Genomic DNA, 18,772 nt, shown 5'->3' with positions numbered 1-18,772 from the left:
CCCCCCCCGGCCGCCCAGTCTTCTCCCTCCGCGCGCGCGCAGTTTCCCGCAGACCCGGAAGCGGACCTGACGGGAGGTCTCACGGCTGCGCGTGAGTTCCCGTCTATCTAGATTAAACCTGTGCTTCGTGGTCCTTCACCCGAAGTAAATTCAGACTTCACCCTGTGAAGGATTGCTTCCCTTTCGGTTTAAAATTGCTCTGTCGCCTGTCCCCCTGTCCCTTGTCTTTCTGCCTTAGTACCATGGACACCTCCTTTCGGGTCATTTTTCCTGCTTAAACCCCTTTTATGACTGACTGACCACCCCGCGTCTTGTGAAGCCCTCACCCGCGGAGTGGATTCAGGCCATTTCGGCCCCCCACGCCTCGCCCTTATTTGCCCCGGGGGGGCAATCCCCCCCCCCCCGCCCTGCTCCGGGAAGAGCCGCTTCCTCTCCCCGGTCCTGGGATTCTGCAGACCCGCACTCTGCTGAGAAACCACAGCCCAGCACCTCGTGTCCTCCCCAGGCCTCCACTTCACAGTCACCGCTCCCCTGACCCCGTGTTGGGGGAGGTGACCTGGGCTTGTCTTGTGACATACAGCGTCCTTCCATCCCAAATTCCACCTCACTGAAAAATGCGCTCTTCCGGGAGCCGGCCATCTTACTCCATCCCCCTCCTTCTGAATGTGTGGGGGAGAGGGATCGTGAGAGAGACAGCGACGGAGAGAAATTTAAAAATTAGGAGAAAAGAGGAATGAGGGAGAATCTCAAACAGATGGCAAAGTGGAGGATGATTTAGGGATTTACATACAGACACCAAGATGAGAGAGAACACGCCGGGAAAGAAGCAGGGGAAGGAAAGCAAATAGAGGAATTTAGAGAAAAGGGGCATCTCCAGGGAGATGAAGGGGAGCAAAATAGGGAGAGGGGCCCTTGATCAGCAGTAGGAGAGAGGGTAATAAAGGGCACTGGGGACAGAGTAAGCAAGAAGACAGAAGAATTGTAGCCAAGAGTTGGAGCCAAGGCAGACAGAGCAACTTGGTGCTGGGACTGAAGGAGGGAGCAGTTGGTGGGGGAGAATCAGCATGGAGTTAGCATAGGGATCTGAGGGTGCCAGGGAGAGGGGACAAAGGTGGTGTAACATGGAAAGAGGAAATGTAACAGGGCGAGCACCCTGGAGTAGAAGTGGGAGAAGAAAGAGGCAGAAATACGTAGAGATTTAGGACAATCAGAAAAATTGGGGAAAAAGTGCAACAAGAGGTGAAATAAGTAGCAAGAATGGGGCAGAACAAGTAGAAGAGAAGGAATAGAGAGAAGGGGAGAAACAGGAGAGGAGAGGGGCACAAAGTGAGCAGAAACCGAGAAGGAAAACAGGAAAGCAAAAAAAGGTAGGGTAGATTTACAGAATGAGAGAGGGAAACACATAGTAGTGAAGAGAAGACCCGGATCCAGAGTGGTGAGTTGATTGGATCTGAATGATAAAGTTATAATATATTGTCTTGTGGCTTTATAATCTAATTTAAAATTTGATTTTTTAGATTGTACAGATGAGGATGAGAATTAGAAAACTTCTTTCTACAAGGCTGTGTATTTTGTATTTATTTGTATCAGAAGATTACTTCCATTTGTATTCCCTATGCAGTCAGAGAGCTGTGACTTGATTCAGTCAGTTGTGGGTCACCCTCTTTCCCGGGATGGGGTAGGGGTTGTGGGGAGGAGAGAAACGGAGCAAGAAACGACTGACTCTATCACTACAAGATATGTCTTTAAAGGACCATTAAAAGTCTTAACTTTTTGTAATGGATTTACTTTTTTCTTTGTAGTTCTTTTACATTTAATTCATTGTTCTTTTTGAAGCTCGAGATAAATTTTATTTTGTTCAATTTATACTTTTCTATTAAAAATTATTACCTTCTGAAATAAGAATTAGTGGTATCCTATAATCAGCTCGTGTTATTCATTTCTAAATACTAGATATTGTCATTTTGTTTAACTTTGATTTAGAATTTTTCGTTTAACTTTGATTTACATTTGTTTTAGATTTTTAGAAAAATCTAATCATTAGATTTTTCACAAACTTTCCAAAGTGCTTTATGGTTTTTCCAGCTGTTATGCCAAGTGAAATAAGGCAGACACAGAAAGACAAAATACTGTATGATCTCACTTATGTGTAGAATCTAAAAATGTCCAACTCCTAGTAGAATGGTGGTTGTCAGGGGCTCTTGGGTGGGGAAAATGGAGAGAAGTTGGTCAAAGAATACAAAGTTTCAATTATAAAATGAAGTTCTGTGGAATCTAAAGTACATCTTGGTGACCATAGTTAATAATACTGTATTGTATTCTTGAAATTTGCTGAGAGTAGATCTTAAATGTTCTCACCACACACACACTATAACTATGTGATGCATTAATTAACTCGACTGTGGTTTATTGAGGTATTATTGACAAATAAGAATTGTATATGTTTAAGGTGTACAATCTGATGATTTAATATAATCATCAGATTGTACACCTTAAACATATACAATTCTATATATATACACATTGTGATGATTACCACAGTCGAGTTAATTAATGCATCACATAGTTATAGTGTGTGTGTGGTGAGAACATTTAAGATCTACTCTCAGCAAATTTCAAGAATACAATACAGTATTATTAACTATGGTCACCAAGATGTACTTTAGATTCCACAGAACTTCATTTTATAATTGAAACTTTGTATTCTTTGACCAACTTCTCTCCATTTTCCCCACCCAAGAGCCCCTGACAACCACCATTCTACTAGGAGTTGGACATTTTTAGATTCTACACATAAGTGAGATCATACAGTATTTTGTCTTTCTGTGTCTGCCTTATTTCACTTGGCATAACATTCTCTAGGTTCATTTACGTTGTCACAAATAATAGGATTTTCTTCTTCTTTTTTTTTTTTTTTTTCTCTCTCTTTTTGGTGCCTGGCTGTGCAGGGATCTGAACCCTTGATTCTTGCGTTATCAGCACCACACTCTCCCAAGTGAGCTAACCGGTCAGCCCTGGGATCTTTTTCTTTTTATGGTTGAATAATATCCCATTATATGTATACATATGAATATATATGTACACACACACACAAGGAGTCTTCAAAAAGTACATGGAAGGATTCGCGTTATCTTTTAATTCCATTTTTCCATGAATTTTTTGAAGTACCCTTGAATACACCACATTTTAAAAATACTTTCTTTTTTTGTTTTTCCCTTTTTGTCTTTTTTCGTGTCTGGCAACGGATTGCAACCCTCAGTGTCGCGCCCGTACCGGACCGGGACCGGCAACGGGATCGCAACCCTCGGTGTCGCGCCCGCACCTTGCTCAGCCAGTGAGCGGGAACCGGTCTGTATGTGGGATCCGAACCCTCGGCAGGAGCGCCACCACGCTCCCAAGCGGCGCACTGTAGCAGTGCGCCACCGGGCCGGCCCTTAAAAATACTTTCATTCATCGACAGGCACTTAAGTTGTTTCCACATCTTGGCTATTGTGAATAATGCTGTAGTTATTGTGAGGGTGCAGATATCACTTCAAGACAATGAATTCATTTCCTTTGGATATATACCCAGATATGGGATTGCTGAATTGTATGGTTGTTCTATGTTTAATATTTGAAGAACTTTCCACACTGTTTTCCATAATGTTTATGCTGATTAACACTCCCACCAAGAGTGTACTAGAGTTCACTTTTCTCCACACTCTAACACTTATCTCTCGTCTTTTTGATAATAGCTTAAGAGGTATGAGGTGATAACTTATGGTGGTTTTGGTTTTCATTTCCCTGACGATTAACGATCTTTTCATAAACCAGTTGGCCATTTGTGTGCTTTTGGAAAATATCTATTCAGGTCCTTTGCCCAATTTCAATCATGTTGTCAGATATATGAGGGTACTTCAAAAATTTCATGGAAAAATGGAACTAAAAGATAATATGAATCTTTCCATGAATTTTCTGAAGACCCCTAAGGGTTTATTTCTGGGCTCTCTATTGTGCCCTATTAGTCTATGTGTTTTTGTGCCAGTACCATACTGTTATATATTACTACAGATTTAAAATAGAGTTTCAGTCAGGAAATGTGATGACTTCAGCTGTGTACTTTCTCAAGATTGCTTTGGCTATATTGGGTCTTTAGTGGTTCTATACAAATTTCAGGATTTTTTTTATTTCTGTGAAAAAATGGCATTGGAATTTTGGTAGGGAATATACTGAATCTATAGATTTTGGAAGTATGGACATATTTTATATATATATATATATATATATATATATATATATGTTTTTGGCAGCTGGCTGATATGGGGATCTGAACCCTTGACCTTGGTGTTATAACACTGTGCTCTAATTAGGTGAGCTAACTAGCTAGCCAGTATTGACATTTTAATAATTTTAACAATATTCTTTCAATCCATGAGCATGGATACCTTATTATTTATGTGTGCTTCATTTTCTTTCATTTGTATCTTTCAGTGAACAGATCTTTCACTTCATTGGTTAAATCTATTCCTAGGTATTTTATACCTTTCAATGCTTTTTTTTTTATTGAGTCATAATTGATTATACATATTTTTGGGATTCAGTGTTGACATATGTTGATCAAATCAGTATTACTAGTATGTATATTGTTACAAATTGTACTTATTCTTTATGCCCCTTTTCCAATCTCTCCCTATCCCTTCTCCCTACCCTCTCCCACCACTGATAACCCTAGATTTCTTCTCTCCCTCTGAAAGAGTAATGGTTACTCTGTTGATTTGTTGCCTAGATGATCTGTCCAATGCTGAAAGGTGTGTTCAGGTCCCCCAATATTATCATAGAACAGATGCCTCTTCTGTCACTCTGGAATGGGCTCTGTGGAGAGAGGCATCCTATTTTTTTCTTTGGTCTCTGCTGGTGACTCTCCCTGTGTCAGTATACTCCAGTGGCTGGCGGACCATCTGTGTAGTGGTTGTGATGTCTAGCTACTTTTGCGGCAGCCGTGGTTACTGTGGTGGCTGTGATGGGCCACCCCCATGGAGGTAATGTTTTTGGCATGCTCCTTGGCGATGGTGGTGTGCCTGGTTGTGGGTGGGAGGTCCGGTCCCCGGCTCCACACCTCAGGTCTCTGGGCGGCCCAAGGCGCTGGTGGTGCGCCTGTGCCAGAACTAATTTTTTGCCCTTTGCTTACTTCTAAAATGGGGGAACTTCCTGTGGGAACTGTACTTGAGCTGTGTTATTGAGCTAAATTTTAGTGCTATTTTAAATGAGACTTTTTTTAAATTTCTTTTTTCAGATAGTTTGTTTTTTGTGTATAGAAATATCTGGGGCCTGTCTTTCTCTATGAAGTCCTCACTGAGCTCAATCCAGCCAACCCCCAACTGCCTTTAAACCAGACTCCATGTTGTCCTCAGTTGCTGGCAAGTTTCGCAACAAGGCCAACTTCATGGTCTTCATGCTGAAGACCCACGGTCCTTCAGTTTGCAGTTTGTGTTCATTCTTACTGTGTTGCATGTGTCCATAGGTCCCAGTACCTTTTAGCTCAGTTTGTTTATGTATGGAAGAGAGGTAGGAAACTGGGGAAAAGTGGAGAGGAGCCCTTAGAGTTCTCCAGGAGGGGTGAAGAAGCAAAAGTGGGCCTCTGGATGAGCCCAGTGAATGGTATGTGCACCTGTCCCAAGTGCAGTTGTGGGATCAAGGGCTGTGTGGAACTCCTAAAAGGAAAGTCTTAGGTCTGGCTGGAACACCTGGAAGTGGGTTTATGTGTGGTTGTGGGCCTGCATCAATGGTTTTGGAATGCCATAGTGTCTTTGCTCAGGTTCTCTGGGACTCAGATGCTGAGACTGAGATTTACATGTAGGGATTTACTGAGAAATTCATGATCACATATGAAGAGTACTGAAGGCAGTGGAATTAGACAGAGAGAAACATTATCCTGCAGTGTAGTTAGAACCAAGGCCTAAGTAGGAAACCAACAGGAAGCTCAGGTAGCAGGAGGATGGGCATCTTGGTCCTGAGGGGTGGATCCCAGAGGTGCACCGCAGCATCTACTCTGTATGGTGGTTTCTATGAGGTCTTTTGGGAGTGTGAGAATCACCACACAAGCCACAGAAGAATTGTGGGCAAAATTTCAGAGATAATTTTTGGTTATACCTTTGCTATTTTGATATATTTTGGGTTGTAAATCAGGAAGGTTTCAGATGGATTTTGGAAAATACAGATGACAGTTTGGAGTGTTTCCATGGAAGATGTTGGGGTCTCTTTGGGGCAGGTACATCATTGGAGACATCTCTTTTTTATTAGTAGATATTGGTGGTGCCAGTGTTTGGGTGTGGGGTCATTATGAATGAACTATGGCATCTTGGGTCATTGAATCCTTGGGTATCTTTATATGTATTATTCCGTAATGAATTAATGAGTTATTGGGGAGTATATGGGATTTCATAGCAGGAAGAGGGGATCATTATGGAGTATCTGGGAAGTGTGTAGGACCCCTGGGAGTTTCTAAGAGTGTCTCCGTCCAGAAGGGGAACAACGGGGCCTAAGGTACGGTTGGCAGATGGTTTTCATTAGGGAGGGTTTGCTGTGGGTGGATCAATGGGAGGGTCATGATTTAGGGAAAGATTTTTCCAACAATCAGAGGGCAAGCAATGCCACAGTGATTTGCAATACAAAGACTTAAATATGTACTGTCTTTGGGAAGATGCAGTTGCTGCTTCCTTGCTCCCAGGTCCCTGGTGTTTACTTTCTACTTCTCCGTGTCTGTTCCAACACACACAGTCATAATGTAGCTGGGGAGCTGAGGGACACTTTTTTTCCTGGTGTCTACTGAACCCTGCTCTGTGAATGTTTGAGTGACCCACAGTTTAGTTTGAACCTCTTCTTCTTTCCTTGTTTCCTTGTTTCTGTTCACACCCACTGCTTTTCCTTGACATTTGTTCTCATGGCTTTGAACATCACCTACCTGTTTCCATTTCCCCTGCAAACCTCTCTTCTAAACTCTAGAATCCTGTGTCCAGTTGTCTCCTCAACTCTCTGCTGGGACATTTAAGACACATCTCCACCTTCATATGTCCAAAAGTGACTCCATGAGCTCCCCCAAAGGTGTTCTCCTTCAGTCCTGTACATCTCAGGTAAGGGTGACCCTCTGTCTCCTGGAGCTTAACTGAAGATCTAAGCATATACCTGCAATGTAGATAATATTACATTTCTTAAAAGTGTTTTGTTTGTTTTGCAGCTGGCCAGTACAGAATTGAACCCAGGACCTTGGTGTACTTAGAAGTATTTTAAGTATTTATAAAGAAAAAATTATATTTGCTTAAAACAGGTGAGGAAATACATCATTGTCAAAATTCTACTGAAGGGTGGGAGAGAAATGTTTGGAGACCTCAGCCCTGCCTGACGTGCTTCCCCCAGTACCTCTGACCTCATCTCCTGCTTGTGTCCTCCTCTCTCACTCTGCTCCAACCTCACAAGCCTCTGTCTTTTTCCTGGGGCTAAAGTTGCTCCTGCCTCAGGATCTTCATTTGGGCTGTCTCTCTGCCTAGAATTCTCTGGCTCTTCAGCTACAGGTGGCAAACACCTTTCCTTCCTCAGGTCGTTGTTCTGATATGACCTCAGTGGAGACTTCTGTGACACCCCCCCCCACATTAACATTTGCGCCACACCTCACCTCCACTTCTGGTCTATATTGCCTGCTCCGCATGTTTATTTCTGCTCGTTCACCTCCCACCATCTGGATACTGGTGAATATCAAGGCCCCAGGGGGACAGCAGAGCCAGAAGGTGGGAGGTGTGCTGGGCTTGCCCCTCAGTGGTTCTGATCCCTGGCTTCACATTACAGTAATGAGGCTTTTTTTTTTTTTTAAAGATGACTGGTGAGGGGCCGGCCTGGTGGCGCACTGCTACAGTGCACCGCTTGGGAAGCGCGGCAGCGCTCCCGCCGAGGGTTCGGATCCCACATACAGACCGGCCGCTCACTGGCTGAGCGAGGTGCGGGAGCAACACCGAGGATTGCGATCCCGTTGCCGTCCCAGTCCGGTACAGGCGCGACACTGAGGGTTGCGATCCATTGCTGGTCACGAAAAAAGACAAAAAGGAAAAAAAAAAAGATGACTGGTGAGGGGAACTTAACCCTTGACTTGTCAGCACCATGTGAGCTAACCAGCCATCCCTATATGGGATCCAAACCCATGGCCTTGGTGTTATCAGCACCACACTCTCCCAAGTGAGCCATGGGCTGGTCCAGAGTACTGAGGCATTTTTGCAAATATTCTCTTGTGTTCCTTTACCAGAGATTCTCATTCACATAGTCAGTTTGGGTACCTGTCTTAACAATATTTAGAGTTGACCTTAATCTGTATCCAGCATTGAGCACCAAGACTTGGTGAACTTTTTTTCTGATGGCTAAGATTAGCCTGTGATACATGGAGGGATGAGTGAGTCTGTGCTTTGCATCAGGTTTGGTCAGGGCTGGGTTTGTGCCCTGAAGGGGAGCTCAGTTCAGCCCAGCTACCCTCTGCTACAGCATGTGTGGGGGCTTCACCAGGCAGGGGACAAGATCTGAAGAAAGGGGTTAAAACTCATTTGTTGGCCTTCCTGTAGGAATTTATTGTCCCTGCATCCCCTCTGGTGCAGTGGGCAGCAGAGGACCATCTTACTACATGGTTAAGTCTTCCCTGCGTGTGTAGTTGTGGTACAGGAAAAGGGTGTGTTGTTTGTAAGCATTCAGCTGCTTATTTTGACATTCAGGATTGACTTCTAAAGTCTCGCATCACCTGAGGAAGAAGCCTGGAAGACTAGGAAGAGGACTGAAAAGGAGTCAGGAATGGCTCTTACTCAGGTAAAATGATATTCTCAGTTGATTGTTCTGTGTGATTCCTTTCTGACATGTGGGCACTGGAGTTGCTAATCTCTGACTCTGAAGTTTCCTGCCTGACATGTTTGCTCTCACTCACCCATGTCTTCCTTTAGTCCCTCTCATCTCCACTTAGATTCCATCTCACCAAGACCCAGAGATGTGGAACTTGTAAAGAGGCTCCACTGGGCATGGTCCTGGGAAGGGCTTCACTCCGACATAAATTGGAGATGGGGTGTGGGCCCCATGGTGTCAGTGCTTTTGGGCAGCAGGGATTGTTTAGGGGCCACATCTGGATACACTATCAGCTCTCTCTAGACTAGGATTAGAGAAGGTATATGTGAAGTCATGTAATAATGTGCACAAGTACCTGATAAATTCTGGAAAAAGAGGCCTATTAGAGAAAATTTGTTCTGCCTGTTTTTATAAAACATTTGAAAGTAAATGAGTCACTATGTTTCTGACTTCAAAATCTTAATGATTGGGACTGGAATAGAAAGCTAGACACAGACTTCTGTGATAGAGGATTTTTTATTCCATCTTCGATTTTAAAATATGAAATCAATCTGAGTGTCTAACAGCAGGAGATTCAGTAAGCCATTCTCAGTACATTCATCCCACAAGCACTGTGCTGTTTTTGCAGATAGTCTTAGGCAGCAGGGATTTTAAGCAAAGATTATAATTTTTCACAGACGTGCGAGCAGAACTTCTTTGTCTTCAGAGAAGATGGAGCCAAATTTTCATTCCACCAGCTATTATTAAATATTAGGTTTCTTTTATTTTAAACAGTACATGATGTATATGTGAGGATATTTCAAAAAGTTCGTGGAAAAATATAATTTAAAGATAATACAAACTTTTCCTGAACTTTTTGAAAACTCCTCATATATGTTTTGTGGTAAGAGTCCAAACAAAGATGTTGCCCTGAGACATGAAGCATCTCCTTTCCTGTCCCATTCTCCACCTTCCCTCATGTCTCAGTGGGGAACCACTGTTGTTCTGTGACAGGAGTCAATGAAAATGTCAAGATGCATTTACATGTCACTTTGAGATATTATAAAAAAAACTTTAGTAAATATTCTTCTTTGATATTTTATTTTGCAAATTTTTGAAATTACGTGTTTTCATGTTACAAATCAGAGAGCCTGCTCTTTTACATCCTCATTGGAGCATTCTCTGAATGAAGACACATGGGTCTTTCACAATTTTTCACTGTTTAAGAATGCCATAGTGGCTGCCTCTGAGCTTACAACCTTCACTACAGATATGTGAGGCTTCCTCCAGGTTGGGCAATTGAAAGAGTGATTACTTCTTCAAGGATGGTGCATTTCCTATTTTGCCAGATCGGGCAAGATTCCTTCCCTAGCCCCAGTGGCAAAGTTTCCTTCTCCCAGCAATATCATATGAGATTTCCTCCCTCATTTAAGAAAAACTTGCTACTTTGTTCTTTTTACATTTTGGAAATTTAGGTAAAATGACAACCTTTTGTATTTCCATTTTCTAGTTCCTTTGGAGTCTGAATAGGTTTCCTTATTTTGTGGAAGCGTATATATAAAATAGATTTTCATACTTTGCTCAATTTTCTTTTAATGTATTATAGGAGCTATTTTATATTATAGTTTATTTCTGTTTTGTTTTGATGGCTGGCCAGTATATTATATACTTTAATTCTGTATATATAACATGGTATCTTTTTTAGGTTATAATTGGTTTTTAGTGTGAAACAGAAATTTTCTTTCTTCATGCTCCATGTTTTTTGTTTGTTGTTTGTTTTATCTTTCTTTGGAAGGCCTGACTCATTGCATGATTGCAAGATACCATATTCTTTTTAGATATAGTGTTTTCTTGTTTAAATTTTTTTTTTCCTTTTTGTCTTTTTTCGTGACCGGTAACGGGATCGCAACCCTTGGTGTCACGCCCGTACCGCGACCGGCAACGGGATCGCGACCCTCGGTGTCGCGCCTGCATCGCGCTTAACCAGTGAGCGGACCGGTCTCTATATGGGATCCGAACCCTCGGCGGGAGCGCCACCGCACTCCCAAGCACCGCACTCTACCGAGTGCGCCACTGGGCCGGCCCTGTTTAAAATTTTTTTATGTCTCTCTTTATTTGGATTTTTGTGTATATATTTTTGTAGGTATTACATTTTTTTTTCCTTTTTGTCTTTTTTCGTGACCGGTAACGGGATCGCAACCCTCGGTGTTGTGCCCGTACCGCGACTGGCAATGGGATCGCAACCCTCAGTGTCGCATCCGCACCGTGCTCAACCAGTGAGTGGACCCGTCTCTATATGGGATCCGAACCCTCCACGGGAGCACTGCCGTGCTCCCAAGCGCCGCACTCTACCGAGTGTGCTACCGGGCCAGCCCTGTAGGTATTACATTTGATTGACTTTAAAATTTTAGATTATATGTATCATATTAGATTCATATGTAGTTTGGCATACCACTCCATTTTATTTTCACAATTATGTTGGTTCTTACACATGACACAGTCAGATTTTATTGAAATCTTACATGTTTATTTTGTTTGAATGCCTCTGAATTTCTAGTCACAGAAGTCTTTATATTACCACATCTTCTAATAAGAATTGTGTTTGTCAGTCTCTGATCATATCTTTTTTATGTCTTTTAGTAAGGATGGTTTGTTTATAGTTCTGTGATGTTAGGTATATTGACATTATTGTACAACAGATCTCTAGAAGGTTTTCTTCTTGCAAAACTGAAACTCAATACCCACTAAGCACTAATTCACCCTTTCACCCCTTACAGCCTTTGTAAACTATCTTTCTGTGTTGTGCCTGTATGATTTTGACTCCTTTAGACACTATATGAGTGGAATCATGCAGTATTTGTCCTTTTGCGACTGGCTTATTCCCCTTAGCATAATGTCCATGAGATATTTACTATGTTGTAGCCTGTGACAGGAGTTCCTTCTTTTTTAAGGCTGAGTCATATTTCTTTGTATGTATATACCACATTTTATTTATCCATTCATCTGTGGATGGACATTTTGGTTGGTTCCACTTCTTGGCTATTGTGAATAATGATGCAGTGAACATGGGTTTACAAATATCTCTTTGAGATTCTGCTTTCAGTTATTTTATATATATGTACCCAGAAGTGGGATTGCTGGATCCTATGATAATTCTACTTTTAATTTTTTGAGGAATCTTCATACTGTTTTCCATAATGGCTACATAATTTTGCATTCCCACTAACGGAGCATAAAGATTCTAATTTCTTTGTTTTTTTTTTTTTTTTTTAAAGATGACTGGTAAGGGGATCTTAACCCTTGACTTGGTGTTGTCAGCACCACGCTCTCCCAAGTGAGCTAGCCGGCCATCCCTATATAGGGATCCGAACCCATGGCCTTGGTGTTATCAGCACCACACTCTCCCAAGTGAGCCACTGGCTGGCCCAAGATTCTAATTTCTCCATATCCTTACCAACACTTTTTATATCTTCTATATATAATTGCCTGTGTTTTGCCCATCATTGTATTTTTTTATTGTTGAGTTGCAGAAGTTCCTTATATATTCTGTATATTAACCTCTTATCATGTACATGATTTGAAAATCTTTTTCCAATTCTATAGGTAGCCTTTTCACTGTCTTAATTATTTCTTTTGATGTTTATGACTGATGTAATCCCGTTTGTCTATTTTTCATTTATTTGTGCTTTTGGAGTCATCTCAAAAAAATCGTTGACAAATCCAATGTCCTGAGGTTTTTTTCTTTTGTGGTTTGAGTCTTTGTCCCCTCCAAAACTCAGGGCTGAAATTTACTTGCCGTTGTAATAGTGTTAAGAGGTGCTTAGCTCATGTGGGATCTTCCCTCACGAATGGATTAATTCCCTTATCAAGGGATTGGGTTCTGTCCCTCTTGCTCTCTCTTGCCCTCTCTTTGCCCTTCCACTATGTGATTTCTTCTACCGTGGTTTGAGGCAGCAATAAGGCCCTGGTAAGATGCTGCCACCTTGATCTTGGACTTCCAGCCTCCAGAACTGTGAGAATTAAATATCTGTTCATTATAAATTACCCAGTCTGTGGTCTTCTTTTATAGTAGCATAAAACAGACTAAGACACTTCTATTTCTAGTATGTTGAGTGGTTTTTTTTTTTATCATGAAAGGGGTTTGAATTTTGTCAGATAGTTTTTTTCTGCATCAATTGTGGTGATCATGTGGTTGCTATAGTTCATGATGTTAATGTGCTGTACAGTCAGCCCTTCATATCCATGGGTTCTGCACCTGTTGATTCAATCAACCACAGATCAAAAATATTTGGGGAAAAAAATGAATGATGTGTCTGCCCTGAACATGTAGGACCATTTTTTTTTTTGGTCATTATTCCATAAGCAATACAGTTTAACAACTATATACACAGGACTTACATTGTGTAAGTTATTATATATAATCTGGAGATGATTTAACGTATACTGGAGGATGTCTACAGTTTATATGCACATACTATGCCATTTTATTTAATCGACTTAATCATCTGTGGATTTATGTATTCCTGGGAAGTCTTGAAACCAATCCCTTACAGATGGTAAGGGACATTTGTATTACATTGATTGATTTTCTATGTTGACTCAACCTTGTATTCCAGGTGTGAATCCAACCTGGTCATGTACAAGGGTACTTTCAAAAGTTCATGGGAAGATTAATATTATCTTTTCATTCTATTTTTCTATGAACTTTTAAAAGTATCTTTCTATAATCCTTTTAATGTGCTGTTAGATGTGTTAGTTCTATGTGATCTATAATGTTATTTAACTATTGATTTTTCTTGATCTGTCTGATTGGTCTGTCAATTAGTAATAGTGGGCCATTGAAGTTTCCTACTGTTACTATGCTGTTGTCTTTTTCTCCCTTTAATTCTGTTAGTTTTGCTTTATATATTGGGGAGCTCTAATATTTATATTTGTTACATCTGCCTGGTCAATTGACCATTTCATCATTATATATTGCTCTTTGTCTCTTTTAACAGTTTTTGTCTTAAGGTCTATTTTGTCTGATATAAGTATAGCCACTGTTGTTCTGTAGGATCCCATTTGCATGAATATCTCTTTCCATTCTTTCACTTTTAGCCTATGTGTGTCCTTAGATCTAAAATGAATCTCTTGTAGACAGTATATAATTGGATCTTGTTATATTTTTTTATTCATTCAGATGATAGATTTTTTGAGTCATCTGATTTATTTGCATTTAGAGTAATTACAAATAAGGAAGGACTTAGTATTGCTACAGTTGATTGTTTTCTGTATGTCTTGTAGCTTTTCTGTCCCTCTTTTATTCCCTTGCCATCGTGTGTGTTTCTTTGATTTTGTTTGCTGACATATTCTGATTCTCTTTTCATTTCTTTTTGTGCATATTCTTTATATATCTTCTTTGTAGTTACCATTGCAGTTACATAAAACATGTTAAAGTTATAGCATTCTTTTAAACTTATACCAACTTAAATTCATCTATTGTAAAATCTCTACTCCTTTATATCTCTGTTCTCGCAATCCCATGTTATGTTATTTGTGATACAGATTACCTCTTTGTATATTGCATATGTCTTAACATAGATTTATAATTGCATTATATACTTTTAAAAAATTCTGTACCTGATTTAAAACTGACTCACACCTATTTTTACAACAGTTCAGAATTCCATATTTATATAATTACCTCTATCAGAGAGTTTATATTTCAAGGTTTTTTTTTAATTGTTGTGTACTGTCCTTTCTCTTTGCTCTCTCTTTCCACTTTGAAACACTCCCTTCAGCATTTCTTGTAGGTCAGGTCTAGTGGTGATAAACTCTTTCAGCTTTTGTTTATCTGGGAAAATTTATTTCTACTTTTGTGAGGAGCCATTTTGCTGGATATGTTTTTTTTTTTTGGGGGGGGGTTGTTTGTTTGTAAGAGCCCTGCTGTTAGAATGGGTGCACTATTTTTAATTGTCAGTTTTTCCTTTCAGCACTTTGAATATATTATCCCACTCCTTATGAGCCTCCAAGGTTTCTGCTGTGAAATCTGATAATTTTCATAGGAGCTTCCTCTCACATAAGAAGTCACTTTTCTCTTGCTGCTGTCACGGTTCATTCTTTGACCTTTGATAATTTTATTTAATTTTGAGAATTTTATTATGTGTCTTGGCATTGATCTCTTTATTTGAACTTCTTGAATTTGTATGTCCATTTCTCTCCTTGGATTTGGGAAGTTTTTAGCCATTATTTCTTCAAATATGTTCTCTGTACTTTTGTCTCTTTCTGTGCCTTCTGGAACTTCCAGAATGCATAAGTTGTTGGTGCTTGATGGTTTTCCATGAGTCCATAGACCGTCTTCACTTTTCTCCATTCTTTTTAGTCCTATAGAGGTTGCTGATTCTTTTTTTTCTTCTTTTTATTAATTTTTTATTGACACATATTGATTGTACATATTTATAGGGTACAGAGTTTATTTCAATACATATATACAATGTGTGATGATCTAATCAGGGTGAATATCATATTCATTACTGCAAAACTTATTCATTTCTTTGTGATGTGAATATTTGATCTCCTCCCTTCTAGTCATTTGATAAAATGAAGTAAATCATTGTTAATTATAGATTCCTGGGTTGACTGTGCACCAGTAGAACTTCTTTTTTCTATCTGGCTATGATTTTATGTCCAATAACCAGAGTTTACTGATTCTCTTTTCTGCCAGATGAAGTCTACTGTTGAACCCATCCAGTGAAATTTTCAATTTGGTTATTGTATTTTTCAGCTCCAGAATTTCTCTTTGACTCTTTTTTGTAGTTTCTATCTTTTAGCTGATATTCCCCTTTTGTTCACATTTGTTTTTGGTAATTTCATGAAGTTGTCTAGGTGTGCTATCTTTTAAATTCATTAAACATCCTTATGTCTGTTATTGGTGATTCTTTCTGGTGATTCAAACATCTGTTTCTTCAGGGTAAATTTGTACAGATTTAATTTGTTCCTTTGTATGGGCCATATTTTCATATCTTTTGGTATTTCTTGTTATCTTTTGTTAGGACTGCACCATTTGAAAAATCAGCTACCTCTGTCAGTTTTGGGCCACTGGCTTCGTTCAGGGAGGACACTCTCCAGTCAGCTTGACTAGAAATTCTGGAGACCTTTAAAGCCTTTTCTGGGGATGTGTCCTCACTAGGCTTTTGCTTGTAACCTCCTAATTGAAAAGGTGTGCTGGTTTTTCCTTAGGAGTTCCCCAGTTGTCTGTGTGATAATGCAGACTTTCTGTACTACAGGAAGCTGTGGTACTAGATTGTCATCTTGTTTCTGTCTGTTACTGGGGACACTGGTTTATATTGATCATTTCTTTTTTCTCAGAGGCCCTTAAACTTTCATTCTGTTCCATCAGTGCTTATCTGAAGGCAACACATAAACCAGTCCTTTGGGCAGTCCTCTGAAAAGTTAGAATGTTGGACAGACATTCTGCTCTTTTCCCTACCCCAGGAGATATTGGGAGTTGTGTGTTTCCTTCCTGTTATGCCACCACTTACCAGGGGCAGGGTCTTTGTCAAGTGGATGCTTCAAGTTTTCCTATGTAGCATCCATGCAGTTCATTGCAAGCTTGCCTGAGGTGCAGGAACCTTGTTTCTGGATTCCTCACAAAGGCAGTTGGTATATGAATCATTATTAAGTCCATTTTACTGTGATGAATAGAGAGTTTGGGGCTTCCTATTCCTTTATCTTTTAGTTATTACTCCTTCAGTACAATTTTTGTTTTTTTCATATAGGTATGTTTTATAATTTAGTGACAAGGTATATTTGTGAAAGGAAAAAAACAAGCTGTTTTCCCTCTGCTGTCACACCACAGCAATCAACATAGATTTTTTTTGTCCAAAAGTATGAGTGTTTTTTTCCACACATGAAATAAACAATCAGTTCTGCAGTGGACACCAGCTGGGTGTCCTCCAATTCAATCCTGACAATATCTATCTAGCATCAGATCTCATGGGTTGAGGGCTTAGTCCCCAAGAGTGCTTCCCCTCTCCACTTCTGATGCCAGTTGTTAGCTATAGGTTGTTTTACCTGTGCTTCTGACCAACCAGCTATAAGTTGGGGTTCTCATGACCCCCACCTTGATGTTTATTAATTTGCCAAAGTGGCTCACATAACTCCAGGAAACACTTACTTCCATTTACCAGTTTATTATAAAGGATATTGCAAAGGATACAGATGAAGAGATGCACAGGGTGAGATATGGGGTAAAGGGCACAGAGATTTCTCACCCTCCGTAGGAATGCCATCCTCCAGGAATGTCCACGTGTTCAGCTATCTGGAAGCTTTCCAAACCCAGTCCTCTTGGGTTTTTATGGAGGTTTCATTACATAGGCATATAGACTAAATCATTGGTCATTGGTGATCAACTTAACCTTAGCCCCTCTGCCCTCCCTAGAGGTTGTGGGGTGGGGCTGAAAGTCCCAATACTCTAATCCCACCTTGGTTTTCCAGTGACCAGCCCCCATACTTGTAGCCACCTAGGGGCTGCCAGCCATCATCAGTCATTAGCATACCAAAAGACATCACTTTGGAGATTCTAAGGGTTTTAGGAGTTATATTTCAAAAAATGGGGATGAAGACCAAATATATATTTCACAATAAAACAATCCGTTAATGAAAATTTAGGATATTTTGTGTATGTGAGCGTTATTGTTTAATTAGTGCTACTAAACAAAGAAGATTGTTTTCAATATAGTTGACCCTTGAACACCAGAGGATTAGGGGTGCATATAACTTTTGACTCCCCAAATACTTAACAGCCTACTGTTGACTGGAAGCCTTACCAATAGCATAAACAGTCAACACATATTTTGTATGTTATATGTATTATATACTGTATTCTTACAATGAAGTAAGATAGAGAAAAGAAAATGTTATTAAGAAAGTTATAAGGAAGAGAAAACACATTTACAGTACTGTACAGTATGTGTTGAAAAAAAAAAATCTGTGTGCGGGCCGGCCCCTGGCTCACTCGGGAGAGTGCGGTGCTGATAACACCAAGGCCCCGGGTTCGGATCCCATATAGGGATGGCCGGTTTGCTCACTGGCTGAGCACGGTGCTGACAATACCAAGTCAAGGGTTAAGATCCCCTTACCAGTCATCTTTAAAAAAAAAAGAAAAAAAATCTGCGTGTAAGTGGACCTGCACACCTCAAACCCATATTTTTCAAGGGTCATTGTATATTCTTATCCATTTCTATACTTAACCCCCTTTTCTCCAACAGTGTTTCCTGCTGATGATTTTTGTGAAATATTCTTGCTTAATAACAGGTTGTAGTTTTTTTGTGTTTGTTTTTTACAAATCTCCTTTGACATGATTTTCAAACTCTCCCATAATTTCTTAAAGCACACACTGCTGCAGTATGTATTTTTTCCTATCTTAATCTGTTAAATTAATGTATAGCATTAATTAATTGCCTAAACTTGAATCATTGTTTTATTGGTGGAAAAAACTAACAAACTCCATTTGGCTTTTGTTAAGGCCTAAATATCTAAATTTAAACGGCTAAATTATACTTATGTTTTAATATATAGGTATTTAATAGAGACTGTAGTCAAAATTTCTGTATGGTTTTTCATGTATCAGTTTTTACTAGATTAATACAGAATAATATTGACAAAATAAGTACAATTTATATATTTTAATTTTTCAAACATGCTGAAATGCACAACTGAAATAATGATTTTAAAAATCATATAAAAATATATCATTGAATGACAATATCTCTTATTTCAGTTAATTTAAGTGTGTGTGTATGTGTATGCATGAGTGCCTAGATGCACAACCTTATGGTTTTATTAAAAGGCACATCATCATTTAATAAGTTTTATATTTTTAAAAAGTTTAAATTGTACCGTAGATATTTTACATGGTTTTAAAGTTTTTTACACTATCATTGAGTGAATTCAATAGCTGTATGAA

At 39.7% G+C, this 18,772-nt stretch overlaps 2 protein-coding genes across 2 annotated transcripts in view; one reads left to right on the top strand and one right to left on the bottom strand.

Moving 5' to 3' along the window:
- Positions 1-7,632, bottom strand: part of LOC103592053 (zinc finger protein 382-like) — a 26,469-nt gene extending 18,837 nt beyond the window's left edge. The window contains exon 1 of the mRNA XM_008574642.1: positions 7,396-7,632. Coding sequence (XP_008572864.1) covers positions 7,396-7,632 — 237 coding nt within the window. The remainder of the gene's footprint in view (positions 1-7,395) is intronic.
- Positions 7,633-7,679: 47 nt separating this feature from the next.
- Positions 7,680-18,772, top strand: part of LOC103592052 (zinc finger protein 347-like) — a 32,367-nt gene continuing 21,274 nt past the window's right edge. Inside the window, 1 exon segment of the mRNA XM_008574641.1 lies at positions 7,680-7,760. Coding sequence (XP_008572863.1) covers positions 7,680-7,760 — 81 coding nt within the window.

The sequence above is a fragment of the Galeopterus variegatus genome, unplaced genomic scaffold (assembly GCF_000696425.1).
Source record: "Galeopterus variegatus unplaced genomic scaffold, G_variegatus-3.0.2 Scaffold1078, whole genome shotgun sequence".
Classification (NCBI taxonomy): Eukaryota; Metazoa; Chordata; class Mammalia; order Dermoptera; family Cynocephalidae; genus Galeopterus; species Galeopterus variegatus.
This window is presented reverse-complemented; position numbering and strand designations above follow the sequence as displayed.